General features: G+C 42.1%; 1 protein-coding gene across 1 annotated transcript in view; it reads left to right on the forward strand.

Annotated features, from left to right (window-relative positions):
- Positions 1-2,705: 2,705 nt before the first annotated feature.
- The window catches only part of LOC111975810 (mesoderm induction early response protein 2-like), a 32,392-nt gene continuing 23,956 nt past the window's right edge, over positions 2,706-11,141 (forward strand). The window contains 8 exon segments of the mRNA XM_070447550.1: positions 2,706-3,734; positions 4,576-4,695; positions 4,698-4,726; positions 8,229-8,354; positions 9,345-9,459; positions 10,283-10,386; positions 10,498-10,567; positions 10,690-10,841. Of these exon segments, the coding sequence (XP_070303651.1) occupies positions 4,584-4,695; positions 4,698-4,726; positions 8,229-8,354; positions 9,345-9,459; positions 10,283-10,386; positions 10,498-10,567; positions 10,690-10,841 (708 nt within the window). The 5' untranslated portion in view covers positions 2,706-3,734; positions 4,576-4,583.

Genomic DNA, 11,141 nt, shown 5'->3' on the forward strand with positions numbered 1-11,141 from the left:
TTCTGTGTCACCAGAGGATTTTAGCTCCACGGATAAATTACAAGATTGTATTAGGGATTTAAATACTTGGATGGCTCACAACTTCCTCCAGCTAAATCAAGACAAGACAGAGGTACTTATTGTTGGAGTCAAAGCACAGAGAAAGAATCTAGCCACATATTRTGATTCACGGGCAATAAASATAAAACACCAGGTAAAAAACCTAGGTGTTATTTTAGATTTTGAACTCAATTTCAAATCACACATTAGGAATGTAACCAAAATATATTTTTTACCACCTGAGGAACATTGCGAAGGTGCAGGCGTTTCTCTCTCAGGCTGATACAGAGAGACTCATCCATGCTTTTATTACAAGCAGGCTTGACTACTGTAATACTCTCCTGTCTGGTCTACCCAAGAAAGGCATTGGTCAACTGCAAAGCATGCAGAATGCTGCAGCACAGGTACTGACCAAGACCGAACAGAGAAACACATTACACCGGTTTTAAGGTCTCTGTACTGGCTGCCTGTGAGTTTTAGAATACATTTTAAGATTGGTTTTTAAATCAATCCACGATTGTGCACCCCAATACATGCCAGACATGTTTTTAAGTTATGTACCCAGTAGGTCCCTCAGGTCCTCTGGCACTGGCCTTTTAACTATCCCAAAGCCAAGAGGCATGGAGAGGCAGCCTTTAGTTACTATGCCACCAGCCTCTGTAATAGCCTGCCAGAGAACCTGAAGGGGGCCGAAACTGTGGACATTTTTAAAAGAGATCTTAAAACACTCATGTTTAGCTTTGCTTTTCCTTAGGGTGCTTTTTAGTTATTCAGTTTTTATTGTTATTCTTTTGTTTTTTTATCCTCTTATGTTTGATGAGTAGTAAATGTTTCATTTTATTGTTTTTTCCTGTGAAGCGCATTGTGTTGCATTCCATATCTGAAATGTGTTGTATAAATAAAGCTTGATTTGTTCTGATTTGATGAAAAATTTCGATTTTGTCCGATTTTGCAATAATAAAAAAAACAGTAGTCACTGCGTTTTGCCTTTGTTAACCATTTTAACCTGTCATGTCAGCACTTGTCACAGTGACAAAGGACAGCATGTGGCACTCCACCATATACGCACACACACACACACACACACACACACACACACACACACACACACACACACACACACACACACACACACACACACACACACACACACACACACACACACACACACACACACACACACACACACACACACACACACACACACACACACACACACACACAAATACAGATTCATCACAGCCCCACACAGCACACTTACATAGAGGACATCAGGGTACCTTATACCAGAGGCATTCAAAGAATGACAATCTGTGGCTGTCACAGAGTGCAAGACAATTTACAAAGTTATGATTGAAATGATAGAGTTATTACAGTACATGAAGAAAAACCTTGTCTCCTCCTTATCAACTGAATTCCTATCATACCTGCTGGAATTTTGACCACACAAGGAAATTGAAGGAAAACAAAGAGGAGACAAATCGAGAATACATGCTCATGGTCACCTTTATATCTCTTTGAAATCCCTTCCTTTCTCCCCCATTGCTCTTTGTTTAGTTTTGCCCCTTTACAGAGCATGTACAACACACTGTCTACCTCAGCATATTTATCTTCACGTTGCCTCTCTATTTTGGCATGTAGCAAAGGTTTTGCCTGGTAATTTTTMACTTGCTGATTCCCGACTGGCCATAGTAAGTTGACACTTTGTGATAGGCTCTTCCTCCTTCCATGTATTATTGTTTGAAGTAGTCTACTTTCAGCCTTGTTATCCAGTTACTGTTGGCTCATCTTATTTAGTTGACTATGTCATTCTATATACACCACAATGCAGTTCTCACTTTCTCAGTTTGTGTAGTGTCACCATTTAGGACTTATAAAAGGGTCATATTGCTATGTCATACATTCACATACATGTATTTGCCTTTCTCTATCTCATGGAAGCACTGYGCAAGCCCTCATATTCCCTCTTATACCTTTATCAGTTCTGACCATTTCTGCCCCCTCCCTTCATACAGTATCCATCTCCCATCCAGTGAGATCAAGGCAGTGACTATGTAACATTGGGTCACACACACTCTAGGAAACATTAATGTGGGAGTCAAACAAAGTTTTCTTTTGTCTGTTGTCTTTTTCTGCTATCTAGAGTGGCCATGATGTTCCTTATAGCTTGTCTGCCAAAGTAGGGTACAGCCTACTGGAGCCTACTCACATGGGTAGACCATAATTCTTTACTAAACTAGATGACTGTCAATTCATTATTGGGAAAATATAGCCCATGATAATCAGATTGGCTACATTGGCTATTCAGGGTCATAGGTGAACAAACATGTGATATCAATTTCAAAGGACTACTTTACAAAAATCTGAACTGCAATCATTGTGCTTTGTTCCTTATTTTCAGCAAGAGGGATGTCAAGTTTATGAACGCTTGTAACAATACCAGACGTCTGTGTGAATAGTACACGGGGTATTGTCTCATTTCTTTATTTTTTTCATGTAGTTTACTGTCATCGCGGTTGCTGAAACGTTGCAGCAATAAAATAGGGCTGCTGTTGCTGAGGCTCAGCGGCTGGCTGTACATAGGCTAGACTAGAGACATAGCGCTACAACATCCGGGCATTCCTCAGCCTGCGCAGAAACGGAATGGCGGAGGTAAGTGAGCAAAAAGGCTTGGGGAGGAACATGAGGACTAATGATTTTGAAACAGCTCCGCATTTGAGAGCCTCTGTCATCCTAGACGGCATATATCGATGTTGGCAATCGTATCAACGGGTTACGCAGTGTTGTGAGTTAGCTAGCCATGGGTTGATAACTAACGAAGTAAAATGGGGGTATTTTGTCCGTCTCGCCTCTCCGCGTTCTTCGCGTTAAAAAGCCATTCCCAATTTGCCAGATCGTGCGCTATAGAAAACAATGGGAGACCGGCTAGATGGTGGTGCTGAAGAAGTGGTCCAGGTGTGCTCCGTTATAGAAAGGCATTTTGACTACAAACTTTGAGAGAAGTCCGACTTATTTCAGATACTCTCTTGGTGTCTTTTCGGGTGAAAACGCAACCTCTAGAACTATTTCCTCTCTCGGGTCATTCGTGTGTCAGAGGAAGGAACGTTCAGCACCAAGTTACAGGAAAGCGCCCTGGCCCTGGTCAACGCGTCCTAAAGTGGAGTGGACCTAGCTTTACAAAGTGGCCATAAACGTCGGGCTACCAGGCTGTCACTAATGTATTGTTTGTGAAAGTATCCGACCAAGAGTTTTAAGTAGACCACTGCTCTATTTGCTTAAGGTCAAAAGTAACTCTTGAAAGTTGTTGTAGCCCTGAACTAGCTCAKCTGATTGACCAAGTCAAAGCCTTGATGATTAGTTGACAAGTTGAATCAGGTGTGCTAGCTTTGGAATAGATCAAATACGCGGTGGAATGGCTGGGGGTCCCCCAGGAGATGTTTGAGAACCACTGTCATAGGTCAACTCGTCCTATCTTCATGGATTGTCTTTTTGGCCAAACAGTCACATTTTTGTAATACCATTAGTTTCCACTGTTGGATAAACTTTGACCGTTCTTTAATTCATGAGTGGCTGTAAGGCAAGTAGAAAGACTGGTAACACTTTACTTAATATGACAGTTGGGCCTATGCATTATTGGTTCGAGCCCTGAATGCTGATTGGCTGACAACCATGGTATATCAGACCATATACCACAGGTATGACCAAGCATGTATTTTTACTGCTCTAATTACGTTGGTAACCAGTTTATAATAGCATTAAGGCACCTCTGGGGTATTTGGTATATGGCCAATATACCACAGCTAAGGGCTGTGTCCAGGCACTCCGCGATGCTTTGTGCATAAGACCAGCCCTTATCTCTTATATATTGGCCATAAACCCCCCCCCCCCCCACCCGTGCCTTATTGCTTAATCATAAACTGGGTTGTTAGAGCCCTGAATGCTGATTTGGCTATACCACGGGTATGACAACATTTCTTTTTACTGCTCTAATTACATTGTTAACCAGTTTATAATAGCAAGTCACGTCAGGGGTTTGTGGTATATGGTCAAACTCTGCGTTGTGTTGTGCATAAGAACAGCCCTTAGCCGTGGTATATAGACAATATACCACACCCCCTCGGGCCTTATTGCTTTATTATAGCTCTATAATGCATTTGAGGACTTGTCTTAAGCAAGTATGACAGGTCTTATGTCTTATTATCATCTCATAATGATCCTGACTAAATAAAAGTAATTTTGAATTGACAATTTGCTACATTAAGACATACCATTATAATCAGACATGAAAAGACTTATACATGCTTCAACAAGTAAGAAAGCATAATATCTGTGGGCATTATACCTGTACTGCTGCTCCTCAGTCTGTGGGTGTGTCCAGCTGTCCACTGTAGAACCAGTTATCAGCTCTCAATTTCAGTTGAAAAAGTGCGGTTCAGAAGAAGCCAAGGCTCAGCTGATCTATAATGGGATGAACAGGCACCTCTTGATCCTCCACCATGGTAACTGTGTGTGTGTGTGTGTGTGTGTGTGTGTTAGCTGGTTCGATGGGCTCTGGAGATCACAGACGCAGCCTAGTGGAGATCCTGAGGCAGGGCTATGAGGGGCCGGAGGAGGAGTCCAGGGCCCTAGTGGAACTGGAGAAGAGCCTAGCGGCCGCCCAATGAGGATGGCTGCACGCCCCCACACTGTGAGTACGGCTCCTCTGGCTTAAGGGGCTTCATTTATCAACCGTGTATAAAATTCTTACTACTGTAAATTCTGSCGTACGTGGAGATTCTAGGATTTGCATCCACAACAAACTGTCGCARGCAACATATATGCATGTTTTCATTGGTAAATCAGAGACATACTATATTTACAAACCCGCCTGGAAAACAATCTCCATTGACCTTTCATGGTAACAAAAGCACCCTCATTTGCTGTATGATTTGGAGATGTTGGAATTGGGCCATGATAAAAGAAAGCGCAATGGCAGATGTTATTACATTTCTGTAGAGATGTGGGCAAAATGTTTTAATCTTTTGCAGTGATTTTTTTCAAACTAAAAACGCAATGCCGCCTAAGTGAGTGCCAAACACTGGCCACGCATTCTGCAAGACTGATGTCCTGTCAAACACTGGCCACGCATTCTGCAAGACTGATTGTTCCTTTCAAACACTGGCCACGCATTCTGCAAGACTGATTGTCCTTTCAAACACTGGCCACGCATTCTGCAAGACTGATTGTCCTTTCAAACACTGGCCACGCATTCTGCGAGACTGATTGTCCTTTCAAACACTGGCCACGCATTCTGCAAGACTGATTGTCCTTTCAAACACTGGCCACGCATTCTGCAAGACTGATTGTCCTGTCAAACACTGGCCACGCATTCTGCAAGATTGATTGTCCTCTCAAACAATTAAAAAGTAAATGCTACAGCCCACACTTCTATGCAAAATACGAATTGTTCAATATTTTGTTTGTCAGTAGATGATTTTGTTTCCTTGGTGTAGGCTCAGAGATTAAATGGGCTATGTTGTGCTTCTATCTCACAACAATGCTGTAGCCTACACATACTTTCAAATATTTTAAATAGGCTACCAGTCTATTTACTTTCGAGCATGCTTGGCTATAGTATTGYATGAACGATTGATAAATCGGAATAAACCAGTCATGTCAGAAAAGGAGAGACATGTCCTGCAATATGATTATGATTTAGGCCTATATAATAAAAATAAAATAASCTATGTGACCAACCGGCTTGATTCGGTCTTAAGTAGCAACATTTGAATTTTTTTTTTTTTTTCATTGGTTAAAAGTTTAAAAAAAAAAATGTATATCATACACTACAGTTGAGGAACAATGGGAAAGTAATTATGCTTTGAAAGTTGATAAACTTGTAACCCCACTTTTGAGAAAATGGCCCTTGAATWMTTTGGTACACCTACTGGAGYGCCCTGCTTTGTCTACACCCATTCAGCATTGTTCACACCCTCTTAAGCCTTAGCCAAAACCATCTCTTTAAGGATTCACATGCYAGGCCATATGCTAAACAGAGTGAGTACGACGGTAGTGTACTAAACAACCAAAGATTTCAAGACTAAAGGCTGGTTTATACTACGTCTATCGACATGTCTGTAGACAGTTGTCGGCAGGGACATCATGAACATTCTATTGTCGTCCGACATCAAACTTGTCGTTATGAAAAAGTATAAACACAAAAACGACAGGCTGCATGACATCAGCAGCCTGGTTGTCCAAAATAGCATAACTGGTGTATGTTAACACCAATAAACCCATCCGTTTAAAAATGAATTTAGTAAATGTCAATCTAGCAAACCAGGCAACTAAAAGCAACTTTCTAAATAATGTTTTGGTTTGTTTCTAGTTTGTTAGCTAGCTAGTTAAAGTAAAGTTAGCTGGCTAGTTAAAGTAAAGTTAGCTGGCTAGAGCCAGTTCAAATAATGACCATACCATATGGCTGACAACGTCTTAAATTTAGACAATTTGTAGTCATTATTACAGAAAAATAAACTCACAACAATATCAATATTTACAAGTTAATGGCGAGCTAATTACAGAAAATAGCTTATGGTTGTTAGTTTGACAAAATTAAAGCAGGGCATTCTACCGGAGAATTTTWGAACTTGGACACTGTCTCGTTGGCCTAACGTTATAGCCTAATTTGACTTTGGTGCAGGTCATGTTGTTCTTCACATTACTGTCTCTGGTAAACACACAGTGTCAAATAAAATCAAAGTTTGTTTGTCACATGCACAGGATACAGAAGGTGTAAACAGTACAGTGAAATGGTTACTTGCATAGTGGAGTCTTTTGTTAAGACATGTAGCTAGCTAGCTAAACAATTATCCATAATCCCAATTCATAACGTTACTACCCTGCATGAATCTGCAGGTAGCTAAAACTAACCAACTAGGTTCAATGTTAGCTAGCTAGCTAACATTAGGCTATAACTAGCAATGCAAATGGCTCTGACTGTGATAACGTGCGTCTCGGTGAGAGATGTAGGAGTCAGGCGCAGGAGAGCAGGGATGTCTGAGAAGCGTGTTTAATCATATAGTCCACCAATACAAAAATGGCACAGATGAAAATCCCAAAACTACGCTCACGATACTCAGCAACTCGTGCAAACACACGGAGGAACAAACACAGTTCCGACACTTTACATAAACGTGCYTAAATCGTGAACACAACAAACATCAAATACAATCGAGCGCAATACACACAAGTCTAATCCCGCACGAACTAAGGCAGGCAACAGGTACCCTATATACACACAGAAATAAATGCAATTGAAACCAGGTGTGAAAAGAATCACAGACAAAACAAACAGAAAAGGAAAAAGGGATCGGTGGTGGCTAGTAAACCGGCGACGCCGACCGCCGAGCGCCGCCCGAACAGGGAGAGGAGTTACCTTCGGTAGAAGTCGTGACACTGACATCCAAATAATATTACTACACAGATCATACACGTAACGTTAGCTAGCTAGCTAACAGTGCGCTTTACCTAACAATGAAAACAACTTTCTGACAAATTAGAAATGCAGAATATCTTAAAATGTAGCTAGCTAGACTCTCTTACCTGTATACATGGTTCAACGATTTTCCCTCTCTGTCACGGATGCCATGGTTGCCCTTAGTTTGAAGATGTAATCCGGAGACAGGTGTTTTATACAACAGTGTGTTCTCGTTTCAACTCCCTCTGCATATTTGCAATGAAACGACAGAATTTTCTCCATCTCCTTAGCTATCATACTCTGCTTCCACCGGACATTCCACTGATTTCAAAACTCGGTCCTCCTGAAAATTAGCAACACTTTTGCAGTTCTTCGTGATTTTTTTTTTTAAAGCAGAATTATAAAGGATTACCTACACATGCTGAGCAGCTCATGTTATAGACAGACGGATGCTACATGACAGACCAATCCGAACTCATCTCTCGGCATGTCCAGCCCAGCCATTACCTCAGTCAATCATGGCTAGCGGGAAGGTTCCTGTATTTTTCCGTGGCTAAACCAACTAGGTTCAAAAGCCTGACCACACTGCACCCCTCCAGACCAGTAGGGAATAACATTATTCTATGTAATAGATWATCAATTATTCCATAATTCAAAATTATATCGCCCAATCCCACATTGACCCAGAGCGATCACTCTCTCTCTCTCTCTGTCCCCCTTTCTCTCTGTGTAGGGCAGTGAGATGCCCCTGGAGGAGCTGCTGGCGTTGTATGGCTACGAGGTGTCTGACCCCCTCCTACAGCAGGACAGGGAGCCCAATGAGCTGTCAGCCAGTCTGCCTGACATGACACTGGACAAGGTGAGACCTGGGTATACCTAGACATAGCTGAGACAGATAACTGAAAAAACAGCCAGAAAAAGCATCAGATCAAGGGTGCTGAGTCCCTCGAATTCCACAGTCCAGACAGTTTTTGTTTCTTCTTAGTACTTCATTGATTAATTTGTTAGTAATTGGTTATTGGTGCACCTACCTGGTTTTCCAGGCAGAAATCAATCAATAGTTAAAAGGCAAGGTGGAGTCTCTGGGTTCGCGCCCAGGCTRTGTCGCAGCCGGCCGCGACCGGGAGGTCCGTGGGGCGACGCACAATTGGGCTAGCGTCGTCCGGGTTAGGGAGGGTTTGGCCGGTAGGGATATCCTTGTCTCATCGCGCTCCAGCGACTCCTGTGGCGGGCCGGGCGCAGTGCGCGCTAACCAAGGGGGCCAGGTGCACGGTGTTTCCTCCGACACATTGGTGCGGCTGGCTTCCGGGTTGGAGGCGCGCTGTGTTAAGAAGCAGTGCGGTTGGGTTGTGCTTCGGAGGACGTGTGGCTTTTGACCTTCGTCTCTCCCGAGCCCGTACGGGAGTTGTAGCGATGAGACAAGATAGTAATTACTAGCGATTGGATACCACGAAAATTGGGGAGAAAAAGGGGAGAAAAATTTAAAAATATATATAAATAATAAACTTTTTTTTTTTAAATTAAAAGGCAAGGTGGAAAACAGGCATAGAGTAAGCTGTAAMTGTCGTGGAGCTGTGTACTCCTGCATTCAAAAGCATTGCATGATACATGTTTTGGCATTGACATGATGTCTATTGATTCTTTCATGGATAATTGTTACTTGGTCCGTAAAGAAATTAGTTAAGACTGCCTCTTGATGGCCTGTCTTGTCTATAAACACTCAGAAAACATGACAATTACAGAATCACTTTCATATATCATAAATACCATTTACTTTACTGTGTGTGATGCTGAGAGAAGGTAGTGGACTGTTCCATTGAYACAGTAATTGACTGTTCCATTCTTCCAGGACCAGATAGCTAAGGATCTGTTCTCAGGAGAAGATGAAGAGGAGTCATCAGCTGATGACCTCACTCCCTCTGTCACCTCCCATGCCTCCGACCTCCTCCGCCGCCACCTAAGAGGTACAACCAATGATGTCTTATACAGTATCATACTATATAATGGGTATGACACACTTCCTCCCTTCCCAGCACAGCTACCACTTTCCATTAACAGACCTCCACCCACCCAGCCCACCACTCAGGAGAATCCCCTTCCTGTCATATCACATCAATATATTTTTTTAAATGGTCCGAGTGCTCATTTATGGCAAGACTGATTTGTTGTACCGGGAAGGTGTTATTGGGTAGTATTATGAGAATGCTACATATTGGCAGTGGTGTAAAGTATTCAAGTAAAAATACTTTAAAGTACTACTTAAGGTTTTTGGGGTATCTGTACGTTACTTTACTATTTATATTTTTGACTACTTTTACTTCACTACATTCCTAAAGAAAATAATGTACTTTTTTCCCTGACACCCAAAAGTACTTGTTACATTTTGAATGATTAGCAGGCGAGGAAAATGGTTCAATTCACACATTTATCAAGAGAACATCCCTGGTCATCCCTACTGCCTCTGATCTGGCTGACTCACTAAACACACATGCTTTGTTTGTAAATTATGTTGGTGTGCCCCTAGCTATCAGCAAATTAAAAACACCAGAAAATGGTGCTGCCTGGTTTGCTTAATATAAGGGATTTATACTTTTACTTTTGATACTTAAGTATGTTTAAAACCAAATACTTTTAGACTTTTACTCAAGTAGTATTTCACTGAGTGACTCACTTTTACTTGAATGATTTTCTAATAAGGTGTATTTACTTTTACTCAAGTATGACATTTGTGTACTTTTTCCACCACTGTATAGTGGTGTAACAAATGATCCCATTTTTGTTCTCCAGCCCATTCCCTGGCAAGTGGAGACAAAGGCACCTTAGTCAGCACCTCAGAAGAAGATTCAGACAATGATGACGACACCTCCATTCCCTCCAACGATGGACGCAAGGTGAGACACTGGGGACTACTGAACAGCGCTCAAATCCCCTACAATTACTCTTTAGGTAAATATAAAAACCTGTTGTCTGTGTGACTGAAACTATGGTTGTTCTTTTACCAGGACATCATGGTGGGCTCAATGTACCAAGCCAAAATCCCTACTCTCAGCCTATACTCAGACCAGGAGAGAGGTAACCCCAAATTTCCCCTTTCAGAATCAGTGCATATTTTGGATTAGTGTGTTGACACTTTTTGATTCGCCTCCGTCTCACAAACATCCTTATACCTGTGTCTCTCCATCTCCTGCTCCCAGTCTATGAGAATGAGGACCAGCTCCTGTGGACCCCAGACATGCTGTCAGGCCAGGCTGTAGAGGAGTTCTTACTGAGTGCCCAGAGATGGGGAGGCCAGGAGGGCACTAAAGACACCCTTATCACTGGGGACATAATCAAAGACAATGATCAGGTACTGTAGCGGGTTGGGGACTAAAGCAGGAACAGAGTGGGACTTAGTGGGGCTAGAGCTATACTGAACAAAAATATGAACGCYACATGCAAGAATTTCTATGATTTTACTGAGTTACAGTTCATAAGGAAGTCAGTCAATTTAAATAAATTCATTAGGCCCTAATCTATGGATTTCACATGACTGGGCAGGGGCGCTGACACAATCAGAATAATATTTTCCCTGCAAAAAGCCTTTATTACAGACAGAATACTCCTAAGTTTCATCAGCTGTCCGGTTGGCTGGTCTTGAATGATCCCG

The sequence above is a fragment of the Salvelinus sp. IW2-2015 genome, linkage group LG16 (genome assembly GCF_002910315.2).
Source record: "Salvelinus sp. IW2-2015 linkage group LG16, ASM291031v2, whole genome shotgun sequence".
In the NCBI taxonomy this organism is placed as follows: Eukaryota; Metazoa; Chordata; class Actinopteri; order Salmoniformes; family Salmonidae; genus Salvelinus; species Salvelinus sp. IW2-2015.